Source organism: Phlebotomus papatasi, chromosome 2 (assembly GCF_024763615.1).
Source record: "Phlebotomus papatasi isolate M1 chromosome 2, Ppap_2.1, whole genome shotgun sequence".
In the NCBI taxonomy this organism is placed as follows: domain Eukaryota; kingdom Metazoa; phylum Arthropoda; class Insecta; order Diptera; family Psychodidae; genus Phlebotomus; species Phlebotomus papatasi.
This window is the reverse complement of record NC_077223.1, coordinates 47,606,397-47,623,970: the sequence shown is the minus strand read 5'-3', so window position 1 is coordinate 47,623,970 and position 17,574 is coordinate 47,606,397. Positions and strand designations below refer to the sequence as shown.

Here is a 17,574-nt window from a genome sequence, read left to right as displayed (position 1 = left end):
AGTATGTATAAATAATAACTTTGCTTCTTAGAATTCAAATCATTTGAAGTTTGCAATTCGGCTTGCAATTCATAAAACATAAATGTTCGCAATTCTTAAGATAGCATGTATTTTGCACAACCTGTATGGTGCTACGGGCCAAATGATAAGAGATATCGATTTCTGATTTTGAGCGACCCACCCCCCCCCTATACCCTTTCTTTAGCTGCCCGCTTTCTAATCCGGATCGGCGTAATCCGGACGAGTTAAAAAAATTTTGAGATTATGTTTGCATGTGTGTTCAGCAATGAAAATGAATTATCCTGTGATGTTTTTATTTAATAAATGAAGTAGGGGAATGTGGGCAAGGTTTGCACAGAGTGAGCCTTCAAACGATGCGAATTTTATCTTTGCTTGCACCCAGCGAGCACCAAATGCTAAGCTTTTTCAAATCAGCTGAAAACATATATTTTTTCAGCTGAGCTCTGCTGACCTCGAAGTTACACTAGCGATCGCAGTGGCAATTAGTCAAAGTTATTCTTTTTCCCCAATCGAGTGAGAGACTTTAATGCACTTGGTTTTTGTCTTTGCTGAGTTGAGTAGAAGCTAAGGTTAACCTTTTCCATTATTACAATTTTATGATTCTTACAATAACCACATTTGACATTAAAAAATAAAGCAAAAAATTTAAGATTAACAAAAATTTTAAAAAATCATATTTATAATATATTTTGAATAATATGTATTCTTAAACCTTTTCCGACCAATAAATTTAATTTTTTTTGTCTAATTTTATCAAAATATATTGTGAATTCATTTATAAAAAAATATACTTCACCTAAATTAAAATTGCATTGCCAAGAATTCTTGCCCGCTGTGATTTTAGAAAATTAATAACCCAAGAAATTCTTGGGAATTATCAAGATATTTTGATATTTAATGAATTCTAAATTCGAGAAATATTGAAAAAACTTCGGAACCTCATGGAAATACCAAGAAGATCAAGAACATATAGAATTTAGAGCCTCTATCATTTTTATTTAATGGTATACATAGTCTACTCAAAATTATTTGAAATGATTTCCAACAAATTAGCATATTTTCCTGACTTTAAAGGTATTTAAAAACTCTCTTCTAAAAAATATAAATGCATATCATTTTAATTTAACAAATGAATCATCAAATTGAATAAATTTTTCATTTAAAAAAATACGTACAGTATTAAAAAAACGATAACTGTTGGTTTGTTATTTTACCACGATAATAAAAGTAGCTTTTTGCGTAAAAATGCGCTTTAGAAAATTTATAATCGAAAATTTATAAATAGAAAAGTGCAGCATATACATTATGCATATGCATCGTGCACGGATCATACATTTATTTCACTTGTAAAATATAAAACATTTTATAACATAAAAAAAATATATTTTCCGCATTTGTCGCAACAAACAAAAACGCTTTTATGTAAATTTTTCAAGTTAAATTGTGATAAAACAATTATATTTTATTTTGTAGTATCCATAGAAATTTTTTTGTAGTATTTTTAAAGGCATTATTGAACTCATTAACTCTTTCCGGACCGCAGCATATGCTGCAAGCCAATTTCACTTTTTTTTTAAATCAAAAATATCTTTGCTCAGAAATTAATTGAGGTCCTACAAAAAATATTTTACATTTAGACATCCTTATAGTTTGTAATCATTCACAAGAATAGGATTTTTATCAGTTCTGAATAATTAAAAAAAAAAAACATTGTTTTCCACAAAATATTCATATGCTGCTTTGTGTACTCAGAGTCCCAAAAGAGGCGAAAGAGTTAAGTGGGGGAGTCACAACTTTTAAATGGATTTTTTTAAATGCATCTGCAACTTTATTTACCATAAAAAAGTTAAAAAAGTAGAAAAATCCTGTTTCAAGATCAATTACAATAGTTGTGACCGACTGTGAGCATAATACATCAATGGCTGTTCCAGGAAAGATGCCAATATTTAATTGCGAAAATTGAGGAAAATATACTTTTTGCAATAGAAAAAACATATTTTTCATAAATAAAGAATAATTTTATAACCCCCGACTGAATATTTGCTCAGAAAAAAATATTTTTTTTCTCGGGAAAATAATGACGCAATTCACTAAAAAATGCAACATTTTTGGTCGGGAGTATGTTTAATACTCTTATTTGACCATTCTCTATAGGCAGCATACCGCAGCATAATTCCTATAATAATATAAGTAATAAAAATCGTGATTATAATATCCCCCAAGTTGATAAATAATTTCAGGGGAAATTCCAAGTCCATTTTGACATTTTGAGAGAAAAAGAAAAAAAATGAAAGAGAAAATTTGCTGCTAAATGCTTCCTGGCGCCATCTACCGGCAGTATTTAGTTCTGCCATCATCCACTGCGAGCGCTAAACAGTGCCATTTTCATGTATTTGCTTAGCACTTTTTGTTCGAGAGCTGCTGATTGGCCAGCAGACCGATTCAGCAAAAAAATGCTGAAAATCCTATTTTATTCTGCTAACTGTGCTCGCTGGGCAAAGAGAAAATTCCATCGGTTTACCATTTGTCATCTCGTCTTGTGATGTTAATAATCAACTATCGTATGGGTAAAATGTGATGACCTAGCTCTTTGCAAACAACGAAAAAAATCGCATCGTTTGAAGCTTCACTCTGTGCGAAGCGAACCATGCCTACATTCCCCTATAATAGCATAGAATTCTCAAATTGTACTTTTTTAATTTTCTTTAAAACTTTTATTCTAATTCTACAAAAAAATCTTGTATTATATTTTCGAGACGTTGAACAAATTCAAAAAATCCATTCGGATTACGAAGCGGACATCTGGCATTTTGTCTCCCAATCATCCGGATTACAAAGCGGGCACTGTACATGCTTTTTCAAAGGAAAATTGAAGAGCGAAAACCCTTCCTTTCGGGACCACACTACACACAGCTCTCTCCGATAAACCGGCTGACGGAGGGACAAAATGACATTTGGATTTTTTGAATTTGGTCAACGGTTTTTAAATTTGCCCTGTGTGAATTTATTTTCTGTCGAAAAACAACAAAATTTTCTTTGTGGTGCGCTTATGTTTCATTTTGTACTACAATTAAGTATCAAGGGATTTGATAAAGTGAAAACAACATTTTAATTCATGCTTGACAAGCTGCACACTTAGTAAAAAAAGTTCGAATTCATCAACCGTCAGTGTTTGGCAGCTAAGCCGGATATCGGAGAGAGCAAGAGCTGTGTATATGAAACATATGAAACATGCAACAATGCAGCAAGCCAATTTCAAGATTTTTTGGTCAAAAATATTTTAGCTCAGGAATTAATCTGGATTTTACACTACAATAAATACAGTGCCAGCCCCCTTATTCGGATAGGAGATACAGTAGACTCTCGCAAATTCGGCTCTTTTAAGATCGGGCTACTTTTTAATTCGGGCAGCGGTTACATTTGAAAAAAGTTTTTGTCATTTTTCAAGTTTTATTATGATTATCAAATGAATCAAATATGCTCAAATTTAGCATGGTTTGTCTTAGTTTTGATGTGATTTTGCATTATTGAGGGATTTTCATGCAATTTACGATATATATCAGTGTGTAAACTCAATATCTATATGCACATGTCGCCCGAATTTCTGTCTAATTCGGCTGACATTTCGGTCCTATATGCCCGAATTTGAGAGAGTCTACTGTAGTTTAAAAATCAAAAATGAGCAGTAAAATATCTATAATTATGGTCAGTAAAAAACTGAAATCTTTACAAAAATAGGTCTAATTCAGGGATGTGCAAGAACCGTTTGAAACCGAATAAACGTCAAAATAAGTTTGTCCAAGTAGTGTTTTGATCGGTTTTGATCATTGACGTACAAGTTTCATTTGACGTTTTTTGGTTTCAAACGGTTCTTGCACACCTTTGGTCTAATTTATATATTTAACCTATTTAACACTTTAATATTTAAAATTGTTGCAGATAGAATGAAAAGCCATTTATTTTCCCTTTGCCAAAATTTATACGATACACTCTTTCAAATTTTTTGTTACTGCTCAATTTTAATTCTTTACTGCTCATTTATACAGTGCCCAAAATGGCAAAAAACTTACTAAATTAATAAAAATATGTATTTAGAATAATTAAAATAACCTTACTAAAATATTTTTTTTTACTAACACCTCGGATCGTTCTGAGCTCGTGTATATGTCACGTATTGATTTTGTAGGTTAAATATGAACTAACGGAATTCAATCTTGTAATAGTTAATTGGTAAAAAATAGCATTATTTTTACAAATTCATTTTATTTTGGAGCAAGAATACGGAGACAACCTGTGTCAGTTTTAGAAGCAAAAAAAATTTTTTTGACATTTTTCCACCACGATGGTTTACAGTTTATTATACCGTGAATGGGGCAAGAGGCAAGAAGCATTATCTCATTATTTTTTCGCATATTGTAAAGTTGGTCGTTAGAGAATTAAGTATTTAGTAAGTACTTAACCTAATGCAATTTTAAGAAGTTGTGTAGGTAGAACAAATAACTAATTACCAAATGTATGAAAATGAAACAAATTTAGTAACATTTATGTGTTACCAGGCTGTATGAAATACAGGGCTAATGTTCCTAATAAGACCGAATTAGAGAACTCAGATTTACAAACATAACTACATTGTTATAATCGTGCGATGATCGGTTCAGTATAGAACAAGATAATTCCAGTAGACTCTCTTTCTCAATTGGGTATTTGGAGCAAAATGTCATCCGAATTATCGAGAGTAATTGTAAATTGCAAATGTATGTCATTATAAATTTCACAAAAAGCGCTCAATTTTAAAGAATCACGATAAAATAAGAACTATACAGCGAATTTGTGCACATTTTCTTCAAAAACGTGAAAATTGCCAATAAATTTTTTCGGCCAATTGAGAAAGAGTCCATTGTAATCATGGTATCAATTATCTTGTACAACACACCATAATTTCCCTTAATCCAAGACACCCTCTTTCCATGGACTTTTAAATGACTACTGGGCCGCTATTATGCCTATGTGGGATAATTTTGAACATTTTCACGCTGATTAGGATTATGATTATCACTGAGAAATATTGGTACCGCTATCGTTACTGTTTCGGTAAACGGGAAACCATATTTCGCTTTCTTCGATTTTTGGTTTCTCTGGATTGCTATAATGGATAATTATTAAAAATTAAAATGGGTAAATCCAAATTTCGATAAAAAAAAATTGAGAAAAAAAAGGTGTGATTATATTTTCTTTGTCTGACCGTTTGAGGGTTAAATTAATATTTTTACTTCTATCCAGAAGTAAATTAAAACTAAAAAATAGTTTTGTGCGTGCACAACCCATAACTTACATTTAATTCATCTTCTGTGTTCCGGAAGAATTTCAACATTTCTGCAAATATGCCTTGTCCATCCATTTCCCATAAACAAAAATTAAAGAAAAGCTAAAAATTCTCATTTAATATTTATTCAGTTTCCTCTCAAATCTACAAAAAAATGCAGAAGCGAAAGCAAAACATTTATATGATGCCGATTTTGTTGGCAATGTCTAGGGCGTCGTAATCCCTTGCCAATCGCACGTACGCCTTCTTCTTGCCATCGGGCTGAATGAGGAGGTTCACTTTAGCCACCTTGATGTCATACAACTTCCGTACGGCCGCCCTGACATGGTGCTTATTGGAACGCAGATGTGTGAGGAAGACCAGAGTGTTGTTGTCCTCAATCTTCTTCATAGCCGCTTCCGTGGTCAACGGATACTTGATCACATTGTAAGCGTCCATTCTGTTCCTCCTTGGTGCTGACTTCCTGGGATACTTGGGCGTCCTGGGCAATTTCAGTGTCTTAGGGCGGCGGAAATGCACAGATGTGCGCACTTTCCTTGTACGCGTACCAAAAGGTCCTTTGATCAACTGCAATGTCAAAAATTAGAGAATAATTTGTCTTTCACGATCGTTCTCGAGAATTTCAGGTTCTGAAGGGAAATTTGATCAGAATTATGAGTTGAATAGTTTTCACTGGAGCATCCTCAAAGAGATTCCTACATGAATTATCATCACCTTGGATAAACCGAGTGTCCTGGAAGAAAAGTTCATTGAACTCACCTTAGTAGCCGTTCTCTTGGCCCTTACAACAGCAGCAGCCTTTGTCTTGGCCGTTCCCTTCTGCACCTTGGACACTCCGGTGGTTCCCTTGGCTTTAGCCAACTTCGCCTTGGCTGCTGCCTGCTTCTTGGCCACGGGCTTCGAGACAGCACCTGGCTTCTTCACACCAGCCGGCTTCTTGTCCTTGGGCTTGGCATCCTTGGCAGCGGGTGCCTTTTTGGCCGGAGCAGCTTTCTTGGCTGCTGGCCCAGCAGCTGGAGTCTTGGCAGGAGTCTTCTTAGCCGTGGCCTTCTTGTCAGTTGCAGCGGGTTTCTTTTCAGCCCCAGCTGCAGGAGTCTTCTTGGCTCCAGTTGCCGTAGCCTTCTTGTCTCCAGCCTTCTTGGGGGCAGCTGCACTTGTGGTAGCAGCAGCCTTCTTCTTCTCCCCGCCAGCAGCAGCCTTCGATGTTCCAGCAGCAGCTTTAGGGGCTGCAGCGGCTTTCGGGGCAGTTGCAATTTTCGGAGCTGGGGCTACCTTCTTCTCAGCTGGCTTCTTTTCGCCAGCAGGCTTCTTCTCGGCAGCTGGCTTTTGAGCAGCCGATGCAGTGGGCTTCGATGCGGCAGGTTTCTTTTCAGCCGGTGCCGCCTTGGCAGTACCTGACGTTGAGGCACCACCAGTAGCAGGTGCAGGCTTCTTCTTCTTCTCCTCTCCGGGCTTTGCCGCTGAAAGGTATAAAATGTATCCGGATATTAACAAATAAACAAATCACATTCCTACAAAATGTGAGGTTATGTCATGCTGCAGAGTTCCACATGATTTTCGCAATAATTCCCCGAATTCACAGTACACCTTTTGTGCAAAATCTGGTCAATGCCAGACAAAGGGCAACCTTCGTATTGCCCAGTACACTTTAATCTGCTATTTGGACAACAACAGACCATCGAGACAATCGACCGCGTGGCGTTTTGTACACATTGCAATTTTGCAGTGAAAAAGTTTATTTTCCACCGAAAAAACACAATTTCCGTGTCCGCGAACAATCACTGGAGGAATTATCACTGCGAAAACAGGTAAAACTACAGGGGAAATTGATGAAAATCGTGAAAAATCCTTACCGGGCTTGTCAGTGGGCTTTTTCGGAGCCATTTTTTGGATAAAAGAAAGAAAAGTCACGATGACATTCTCCGACAGCGGAACATACTTGCAGCGCCTCGTAGCGAAAGTATTTTGTACTATTATCCCAATTTTGGATAAATTGCCAGATGAAAATTTATTTTCTTTGAATATTGAATAAATTTTTAACGATTTTCTCCAACTAAAATAATGTTAACATTTCTTTGTTTATTTATTCTTTCCCATTTAATTATCTTTTGAGTCAACACACCATTCCATGAGCAAATGTGATAAGAATTCGTATTCTCTTACTGATATTTGCAATTTGCTCATTTTCTATGTAACCCCGGATGGGTTTATGAAGAGAAAGCTCGTGAAAATATTTGCACAAAATTTCTGTGACAGAGGAAATCAAGTCCAAAAACAATTATATTTTTCTCAGTTGGTTTCCATAATTCTCCCAGAGTACAACAAAAATTCCTTCCAAGATGATTCGACTCAATTGAAGGGTAAAAGTTTTTCTACTCAAAAGAAATGATGTAAGAAAAGGGCTCGTGTTCAAGTGACAATAAAAAAATCTATTTCGCACATAAAGTCTGAAAATTTGCATGAGATATCTTCTTAGGGCTGTATTTTATGCAAATAAGTTGAGAGGATCGGAAAAATCAATCTTTTTGATAGGTTTTTTTTTTAATTACTTTTCCACTGTTGCAGACGACTTTCTCCCATCGAACCAAATATGAGGAAAATCCGGAGATTTCTGTCCGGAGAAGAGTTAGAGAAGCGGATTATTAGGTATTTTCAACGTCCCCATCGACTAGGCATTACTCCATATGTTCGAGAAGAGTTCTCCAGCCATTGCCTGGAACTCACGACGAATCACCGCGAATTGCTTGTAAAGATGAGAGAGGACTCAATGCTTGCCATGAGGAAGGTGATTTTTGTGGGTGAAAGTGCTGTGGGGAAGACTTCCCTCATCACTAAATTCTACTATGGAGAGTTTGATTCCACCTACATGTCCACCCTTGGCATTGATTTCCAACTTGAGAGATTCGTCGTCCTCAATTGCGAACATCGACTTCAATTGTAAGGCAAAATGTTGATATTTGAATTAAATTTTATTATTATTTTTATTTTTTTTTAAGATGGGATACAGCTGGTCAAGAGAGGTACCGTGCTATGGCAATTCCATTTTACCGTGGAGCTTCGACAATTGTGTCCGTCTTCGACATGAGCAATCCCTCGACAATCGCCAGTGCTCTCGATTATGTTTCAATAGCACGACTCCACTCAGAGACGGCTAGAAATTCTCCCTGTCCTACTTTTCTCGTTGGCAACAAGCTAGATCTCCTGGTAAGGATTCACTTGTCTTTTTATGCCCTGGACACACTTACGACTTAAGCCGAGAGACGACTTAGTGAAAAATTATTATGGAAATGTAGTTTAATCATTATTTCGAATATAATTACGCTAAGCCGTCTCTCGGCTAATCCTTATGTCTGTCGAGGCCCTTATTCAATTTTGAATACTCGAATATATAGGTGTGATTTCTTCTAATCACACCTATTGTAATCCTCGGATTTTCTCAAAGTGCTCCGATCGAGCTGAAATTCACAGGGTATATGTTTTGAACATCCCTGATGCCGAAAACCATGAGCCGGAAATTTCGGGTCCGGCCGTCCAGCCGTCCGTTCCGTAGTACGCAATATCTATGGTTTGGAAAGAGCAGGGATCTATCAAGCCTAATAAAAAGTGAAGCTATTTTTCACTTTTACTTGTAAAAATTTTGCAGATATTGCACTGCGACTTAAACAAATTTGCTCATAGTTCATGTATTATTTCGGCGAACATTATGAAATGTGTATTTTTAGATAGCTTTTAGTGCACGATTTCGAAATATATCAAACTGATAAGTCAATTCTCTTTAGGAAAAAACTTACCAACAGTCTTCAGTGCCTCTATGCAAAAACGTTTGTCGAGAGGCCCCTGGGAAAGAGATATCTTCATAATTTTTTTTTAAATATATCTACTCGCGCGTACGACGATTTCTGTGCTATTAGTTTTTTAAAAAACCGGTTCTATACCGGTTAAAAATCACGTTTTGTAGTTTATCTCGAAATCTAGGTATGCGGTTTTGAATTTTTTATGTTTATGTTGTAGTCCAGAAAATTTAGACCAATTTAAGAAAAAAATAAGACATTCATCGAACGGTCCTCGAGATATTTCACTTTAAAGATTTCAATTTTAAGAAAATTTGCTAATAGTGTCAGGCGGGAAAAAAGTGGGAGAAGTGGCGTCAGACAAGCTTTTCCATATATATAGCACTCTATCTCTTTCTCTCTCTCTCAACTCTACATAGTAAGTCTACACAGTACAAAAATGTGTAAAATTTTACTACTATAAAAGTGCAAAATCGATCACTTTTGTTGTTTAATTTAAATATATTTAAAAAATGAACAAAATTTTAATAATTTATTGTCATGTGATTGAAAATTTCCACTATTATAGTTGAAAAATGTTCAACAACGTTGTTTAATTTCAAAATGTGTAAAACCTTAACACTATAATAGAGTGAAATCGGATAAATTAATTATTTAATTGCGATCTGTGTAAAATTTCTCACTGTTATAATCATAAAAATTTTTCAACAATGTTTAGTGATTTAAAACTGTTTGACACATTCTAAAAATTACCACTATTATAGTATGATTACAGTTTTTCACATTATTATGGTGTGAAAAAATACACAACTTTATGGTATTTTTGTCACATGATCAAAAATTAACACAATTATAGTTTGATCATAATTTTTAACACTATTATAGTGTGAAGCCTTGTGTATTTCAACCAAATTTGTTGAATTTTTAAACAGAAGTTGTTGAATTTTTAAACAAAAGTTGTTGAATTTTGAGACAAAATGTTGAATTTTTAAACTAAAGTTGTGTAAAAATTGTTGAATTTCCAATTAAGACTTATACTTCAGTCGAGATGCCTTTCATTGGGCAAAAGTCATATAGAACATCAAATATTTATATGCATAATAAGTATATCGTGAAGATCCGAGCATCAGATGTAATTATCTCGCATTAGGGAGGATCCCGAGTACAGAGAAAAAAACATTACAAATGTCTAAGGCAAAAAAAACTAAAATAAATGAAATGAAATGAAAATTCAACAGTTTCTAAGTTTACACACAAAAATTCAACGATTTTTAAATTCAACAACTCCAAATTCAACAACTTTAAATTAAATATTTTTTCCAAATTTAACATTATAATAGTGGTGTGAAAGATTACACACTATAAATAGTGTTAATTTTTTACTGTGTGCATAATAAGTATCGTGAATATCCGAGCATCAGATGTAATCATTTCGCATTAGGGGGATCCACAGTACAGGAAAACCCAATAAAAACGTCTAAAAAGGCAAAAAATCAAAATCTTCGAAATGAAAAGAAAATTCAACAATAAACAAAATTCAACAATTTTTGAATTTACACAAAAAAATTCAACAATTCTTAAATTCAACAATACCAAATTCTTGAAATTCAACAACTTTAAATTAAATAATTTTAAATTAAACACTTTTTCCAAATTTAACACTATAATAGTGGTGTGAAAGATTACGCACTATATAATAGTGTTAATTTTTTTACTGTATATATTCGAAGATTTGTAAGGTAACATTATATATACTATTCGCGATCCGCGATTTTTTTCGCGGATCTTCGCGAGACGCGAATGTCTTCGTGGGGCGCGTATTTTTTCGCGGAATTTCGCGGGTCGCGAATTTTTTTACGGATTTTCGTGGGGCGTATATTTTTTCGCGGGGCGCGAATTTCTCACGGATTTTCGCGGGTCGCGTATTTTTTCGCGGATTTTCTCTGGGCGCGTATTTTTCGTGGGTAATGAATAACTTTGCGGATTATCTCACGGGTCGCTGACAGAGGTTCTAAACAGATGTAAAGTTGGAGGCCTCTGTCTCTCAAACTTTCCGAGATAATCGACTTTAAAGATTTTCAGACACTTTTATGCATTTCTCATCCAATTTTTTTTCATTTTAAAGTGAAATTTTGTATATATCAAGCCTGAAAGTGGCACTAAATTGATGTAAAGTTTGAGGTCTCTATCTCTCATAGTTTCCGAGATAATCGACTCTAAAGATTTTCAGACACTTTCATGAAATTCTCATCCAATTTTCCTCATTAATAACGGTAATATGCTTCATACACTTTAAGAATTATTAAACGAAATTTGCATTATTTATGTATAAATATCGTTCGGGTTTGCCACAATCCAAATTTGCAATGAAGGAATCGCACCTCTATAAGCTGATCTAGGCTTATCACTGGCTTTTACTTCCAGACTCCGTACGAGTACCGAGCTATTTCGGAACAAGGACAGAAGATGGCAAGGGAAATCAATGCAGAATATTACGAAGTCTCATGCAAAGATACTGCAGGAGTCACAAAACTCTTCAGACGCATTGCTCTTGTCAATTTTGAGGATCATTGTGCAGGAATTGACATTCCCATCGAACTCAATCCCATCGAAAAGTTAGTCTCCAGTAAGTAAATAATTATGAGTTTTTTTGATAATGTATCCTTCTAATAAAATCCAATTTGTTTCAGGAATTTTTCGTCTGAAGAATCCCTCATCTGGACCGAAGAGATCATGGTGTTTCCTTCATTGAATTTACCCAAAAAATGTGTTCGATATTAATTATGGGAAATAAATGCATGTTTTTATGTGATTCATATTGCGCTTGGTATTTACTTGAGATTGAGGCACCTCCTGGATATTGATTAAACTTCCGCGAAAAATGGAGGATACACTGGCTCAAGTAAAGAGCCCTAAAGACACTGCCAGGTCAGATAATTCACTGGAACAAACTATTGGTCAGGATGTATCTGCAATTACCCACACTTTCATCAAGATTATTCTCAAGGAAACAGATGATATTGTTCTCTTCGAGAATCCTAGTGAGACTGTGCCAAGGGACAGCGAGGAAGCTGCAGCTGTTATTTCAGCCAATGAGAGATATGAGTATTTGACCAAGGGAAAAGGAAGAAATCGTCGGACCACAAATTCTGAAACCCAAACAGTGGACTGTCTTTACAAATCTCGTGCCGTGAATACTGATCGGATCAAACAGGAAAATATTGGGACTTTTGTTTCCAACTACGAAATGTTTGATACCTACGAAGATCTTGCAAGATCTACTCAGAGTCTGGAGGTCAGTGATGAGACGAAAATTGTGGTGACTACTTATGCAAGGGAAGGAGAAGATGATCTTGGACAGTTTCTCAAGTAAGTTTCTTTCCTTTTTCTTTGTTTCCTTAACAAAAATTGAATGGTTTTTAGTACACGAGTTTTTTTTTTTGTAAAGTACTTCAGCCAATTTCCGGCATTCTGCTATGATCATCCAACGTCTTCTAGCCGGTAACGTATTCCGTGAGAAGCAGAAACGTTTTCGAAATATGTATTTGCCAGATCCTCTGGCCATGGATGTTAAGTACCACTATACTTTGGAGAAACTATGGTCTTATCAATGGATTGCCTTATCTGGTTATGCAGTAACGAGTTTTAGCTGGTGTGAGACTAACAGGGACATTTTGGCTGTTGGATATGGGCTTTTCTACCTAGAACCAAACCAAGAACAGCCCGATGATGGATATGTTTGCATTTGGAGCATAAAGGTAGTATAGGGGTGAGTGAGACAGTTTCAGGCATGCATGACTTACAAGACTTAATATATGGAAAATGTGCTCAAATATGTAGGGGAAGTTTTTGAGGCTTCGCACATACTCTGGCTTCAAACACTTCATATTTTTTCTATATTCCGTTAAGAGCAGAATCACATTGACAAGAAAATGCTCGCCGTAGCCTAACCGTATTTCGTTATACGTATTTTCATTGCAATTCTTACGCAAATTTTCCATTACCGTATTACTATTTTCACTAGGTGAAAATAATATAAGAAAATTTAAGAAATAAAACGAAAAAGCGATAAACGGTGAGCAAAAAAAAAACAGTACAATTAATTTCTCTTACAGTTTTTTTGCTCACCGTTTATCGAATTTTCGTTTTATTTTTTCAATTTTCTTATATTATTTTCACCTAGTGCCACAGAGTATGAGATAAGGTAATACGGTAATCGAGAATTTGCGTAAGAATTGCAAAAAAATGCGTAAATTAACGAAATACGGTGAGCATTTTACTGTCAATGTGATTCTGCCCTAATCCTTTAATGAGTCTCACGCATTTTTTACAGGAAGTGTGTGACTAGCTACTAATTATATTGCTGCTAGGTCACATTCATTAAAGGAATATAGGAAAAATATGAAGTAGTTGAAGCCAGAATATGTGCGAAGCCTCAAAGACTTCTCCTATAATGCCCTAGACACACTTATGACTTAACCCTCTAACGTCTGATTTTTTAATATGCAAGAAAAAGTATTGAGATAAGTTTTTCTAGGCTAATTATGGTCCAACAAACTCAAAAATACAATCTGTTCGCCATTATCTTTTTAAGTTTAAGCACCAGATGAGAAAAGGTGAAGATACCCTGAGTACACGGTAAAAAATTTCGGCACATATTTGTTTCAAAAATTAGCTCGTCCACGGACACTATAATTTTTGGCACAATCTTGTTCATTTTACGAGACTTAAAAAGATAATCAATACTAGTAACGAATTTGTTCCAAAAAGGAGCTCGTCCACGGACACCGAAAATTTTTAGAATAAATTTGTATCTTCTAGGAGAAACAAAAAGATACCCAATATTAGTAACGAATTTGTTCGAAAAAATAGCTCGTCACCCGTCACCGAAGCGAGGAGGACGCTAAATCTATGGCAATTTTCGTGCTACATGATTTCACTTTTTTAATTCGAGATTCCCTTCCTCTCCTGCTGCCAGCACTCGCATGATTTCGTCATGAACGCGTCTGTATAAAACACTCTTAAGTTGATTTTTATTTGATGTTCCTTATGAACTTTTGCCACCGAAGTCCATCTCGACTGAAGTATAGGCCTTAACTGTAAGACGAAATCTTTTACACGAATTTGTTCTAGACAATGGGAAAAAAAGATTCCCCATATGAGTAACAATTTCGTTCAAAAAATTACCTTGTCCACGGACACCGAAAATTTTTGGAACAAATATATTACAGATGTAGGAATAATATTGTTATAAAGAAAATGTACCAATTTGTTCCTGACAGTGGGAACAAAACAGCCGAGTGCAACAAATTCTATTCCAACTTTCAAGAACAAATTTGTATAAAACGAATTCAACTCAAATTTGTAGACATTCCATCGTATCAAAACGGTTCCAAAAGAAAACTCTAATAAAACTGTAACTATATTTCGTAACAAAACTGTAAAAAAAACTTTTTGGAACAAACAAATATCTTCTCTAGGGACAAATCGATTCGAAAAAAAATTGTTCCAAGGAAAACTTGTTCAAATATTTTGGTCAGTGTCCAAGAGTTTTTACCGTGTAGCATGATAAGCGTTTAGGTATCAAATGACTAAAATATTTTTATTTAAATATGTAGAACAAGGAGTTGAATAAAGTAATTCTAAGTGTTTTTATGGATCGCTGTTCTATGATTACTATAAAAATGCATATTTTTAGAAAAAAAAACTTTAGAATTTTCAAAATTTAGCCTTGTCAAAATTGAAGTTGTGTCAATCGCTCTGATTTTTTTTACAAATATTTCACAGATCAGCTATGAAAATGTCACTTTCTTGTATATCTTGAAGGTACTATGAAATTCAATGTTCATCTTCTGGCCTTTTCCATGATCTTGGACATTTTAAGTTGGATTAGTGATTGCATCATCACATCCAAAATCTGCTTCTTCGTGTATTACGACCAAATCCATGAATTCCAGCCATATATCATTGGTAAATTCCAAGAATTTGATCTGACTACTCGCTGTGGGTTGTCTTTATGTCATTTTAATTGTTTTCTGTGAGAGAAATTATGCAAAACAGTTATTTACTTGAACGGAACAATTAAATGAGAAGGTCGGTTTTTTTGAATTTTTGTCATCGAACCAGCCAAGAGGCTCCAGAGAGTATCTTCATTTTTTGGCCCTAAAACTCACAATTTCAATTTTTTTTTGGTTATCAAACTAAATATATGAAGTAGAATAACACATCTTTCCGAAAATATAATATTTGCTTCACTCGGAGTACCTAAGATATTTTTTTGTACTTTGAAAACGAAAAATGTTGCACAAGAAATTTGGCTGATTTTCTCTGACACACAAAACTGACGACAGAAATCAAACGAAAGGTCAAAATGAATTCAAACCTTTAAAATAATGTTAATAAGACAATGATTGAGGGTACTAAAGCAATTTTAAATAAATAGAACCTTTATTGCCTCAGTAAATGCGATTTTTGTAATGCTACTCTGGAGTGACTCGAAAGCGATAGAGGCAGGGTTAAGTCAAGAGACGATTTAGTGGAAACTGATGGAAATGAACCATTATTTTGAATGCCATTACGCTAAACCGTCTCTCGACTGATCCTCAAGTCTGTCAAGGACCTAACGCTTGATAAATGAGCCTTTAAAAACACTTCGGCTGCCTGAAACAGACCCATACTCCTCTAAATGAAGTAACAAGAAATAAAATTATGTTAACAAAAAAAATTGCCTTCCAGAATCCCGTAAATCCAGAGCGGAAATTTAAATTTAATGCTCCTGTTACTGCTCTTGCTTTTTCTCCATTTTACCCACAAATGCTCGCGGTGGGTCTTTACGATGGAAGCTTGGAAATCAGGGACTTTACTGATGAATATGGGACCTTAATAACTTCAACAGATCGGGAAAATTCCCTTGGCTTTGAGTCCATCTGGCAGATTAACTGGCTACCAGGGGAAGGAATATTTAGTGAATATGGCCAATTGCTGACCATCTCTGTAGATGGGAGAATTATGAAATACTCCTTCACATCTGGTCCTTATTTGTCTGGCATTCAACTCTTACGATTGAGTCGCGTTGAAGGAGTTGTTGAAGGTCTACCTATAGCAAAGAAGAAGGATCTAATGGAAGCTTATCGCCACCCGCAAGCTCTTTGCCTGAGAATTCATCCATTACGACATCATATCTACTTTGTAGGTACAGATGAGGGTTGCTTGCATACCTGCTCCCTCAACTACCCTCAGCATCATGTGGCAGTGTGTCAGGTTCATAAGGGGTCCGTATATAGTATCGAATATTCTCCTTGGAGCCCTAAAATTTTTCTAACTTGTGGCAGCGATTGGTGTATTCGAGTTTGGGTTGAAGGTATCTTTAAGCCCGTGATTGAGCTCTCCAGTGGCTTCAATGCCGTTAATTGTGCTTTTTGGAGCCCAATTCATGCAACCATTATCGCTAGTTGCAGCAGAGATCGCGTTGAACTCTGGGATATTCGTCGAAAGACTCTCAAACCTGCTTCAACGCACACATTTGATAGTGCACCCCTTACGAAAATCAAGTAAGATCATACTCGTGAAAATTATATTCGTATAATTTCCATCCAATTCTCTTTTCTAGATTCTCAAAGTGTGGTAGATCTCTGATCGTGGGCACAGCAGATGGCACAGTTCATGTATGCGCATTAGAGAATATGCCCTTCCCACCCCATTTTCAATACATTGAGCTTCAGAAGGCAATCTATGGTGCAATTAGTGGAGATCTCTTTGACCAAGTTAAAAGTCTTGGACATCTGGGCTACCCTACGGAGAAGAAAAAACGCCCTACTTCTGGTAGCACGTGATCTGCCTCATCTTTATTCAAACCACGCAGAATGGTCGAGTCTAAAGAAAAGTGCGGAAGCAACATTCTCTCAACCGAAAAATTGAGTTCATTTCTTTGAAATATAAACTTGGTGAAAAAATTGTAGTTTAAATAAGAATGGAATGATTTTTAATTACATTTCAGTAGTATAGAAGGAATTCTCGCAATCTATAAGAAAAATTCACTGATCCTGGTTAATTCAAAGTCTTGTTAATTCACAGAAAATTGTCTGTGTTAAACGAATTGGAACGGTTGTTGCACTCTGAATTTTTGCATAAAGATTGCCCTTAAGTCTCCCCTTTCTTTTTTTTAGACAGTATATCCCCACAGGAAGATGAAATGTAGGGAGAGACCTCTGCAGCTGACTCAACAATAAATTGGAGGGAAAAACAAAGAAGTCAAAATGTAGCACAAATTGACCACTTTTGAGCAATCACCTTGTCTCTTCTTTGCAAGAATTTCAAGCATATTCACACATTTCCAGTATATTCAATATATAGGCAAATACTATGGTTAGTAACCGTGGAGAAGCATTAAATGTTGATTGTTCATCGATTAACATTTCTATGTGGCATGTGATGGCCCAT

General features: G+C 35.4%; 3 protein-coding genes across 4 annotated transcripts; 2 read left to right on the top strand and 1 right to left on the bottom strand.

The window, feature by feature from the left end:
• Positions 1-5,453: 5,453 nt before the first annotated feature.
• LOC129801378 (60S ribosomal protein L22) lies at positions 5,454-7,288 on the bottom strand. The gene is made up of 3 exons (XM_055846332.1): positions 7,198-7,288; positions 6,104-6,804; positions 5,454-5,911 (listed from the first exon to the last, which is right to left on the bottom strand). The coding sequence occupies exons 1-3, from the start codon at positions 7,226-7,228 to the stop codon at positions 5,522-5,524; spliced, it is 1,122 nt and encodes a 373-aa protein (XP_055702307.1). The 5' UTR covers positions 7,229-7,288; the 3' UTR covers positions 5,454-5,521.
• On the top strand, positions 6,919-11,953 carry LOC129801379 (ras-related protein Rab-6A-like). 2 transcript variants are annotated; one of them, XM_055846333.1, is made up of 5 exons: positions 6,919-7,152; positions 7,910-8,281; positions 8,341-8,548; positions 11,560-11,761; positions 11,826-11,953. In XM_055846333.1, exons 1-5 carry the CDS (start codon positions 6,953-6,955, stop codon positions 11,885-11,887), a joined length of 1,044 nt encoding a protein of 347 aa, XP_055702308.1. In that variant the 5' UTR covers positions 6,919-6,952; the 3' UTR covers positions 11,888-11,953. The 2 variants fall into 2 exon arrangements, with proteins under 2 accessions (XP_055702308.1, XP_055702309.1); XM_055846334.1 differs by lacking the exon at positions 6,919-7,152 and adding an exon at positions 7,459-7,704.
• A 63-nt stretch (positions 11,954-12,016) lies between these two features.
• Positions 12,017-17,038, top strand: LOC129800977 (dynein axonemal intermediate chain 4). The gene is made up of 4 exons (XM_055845726.1): positions 12,017-12,504; positions 12,584-12,893; positions 15,871-16,685; positions 16,745-17,038. Exons 1-4 carry the CDS (start codon positions 12,017-12,019, stop codon positions 16,965-16,967), a joined length of 1,836 nt encoding a protein of 611 aa, XP_055701701.1. The 3' UTR covers positions 16,968-17,038.
• The last annotated feature ends 536 nt before the right edge of the window (positions 17,039-17,574 follow it).

Bases quoted from the DNA above. Each gene is read 5' to 3' on its own strand.
- LOC129801379 (XM_055846333.1), top strand. From the start codon at position 6,953: ATGCCAGACAAAGGGCAACCTTCGTATTGCCCAGTACACTTTAATCTG. The intron at 8,282-8,340 runs GTAAGGCAAAAT...TTTTTTTTTAAG, and splicing joins TGCGAACATCGACTTCAATT to ATGGGATACAGCTGGTCAAG. The intron at 11,762-11,825 runs GTAAGTAAATAA...AATTTGTTTCAG, and splicing joins CATCGAAAAGTTAGTCTCCA to GAATTTTTCGTCTGAAGAAT.
- LOC129801378 (XM_055846332.1), bottom strand. From the start codon at position 7,228: ATGGCTCCGAAAAAGCCCACTGACAAGCCCG. The intron at 6,805-7,197 runs GTAAGGATTTTT...TATACCTTTCAG, and splicing joins AAAGCCCACTGACAAGCCCG to CGGCAAAGCCCGGAGAGGAG. The intron at 5,912-6,103 runs GTGAGTTCAATG...TTGACATTGCAG, and splicing joins CCAAGAGAACGGCTACTAAG to TTGATCAAAGGACCTTTTGG.
- LOC129800977 (XM_055845726.1), top strand. From the start codon at position 12,017: ATGGAGGATACACTGGCTCAAGTAAAGAGCCCTAAAGACACTGCCAGG. The intron at 12,505-12,583 runs GTAAGTTTCTTT...TTTTTTGTAAAG, and splicing joins GATCTTGGACAGTTTCTCAA to TACTTCAGCCAATTTCCGGC. The intron at 16,686-16,744 runs GTAAGATCATAC...TCTCTTTTCTAG, and splicing joins GCACCCCTTACGAAAATCAA to ATTCTCAAAGTGTGGTAGAT.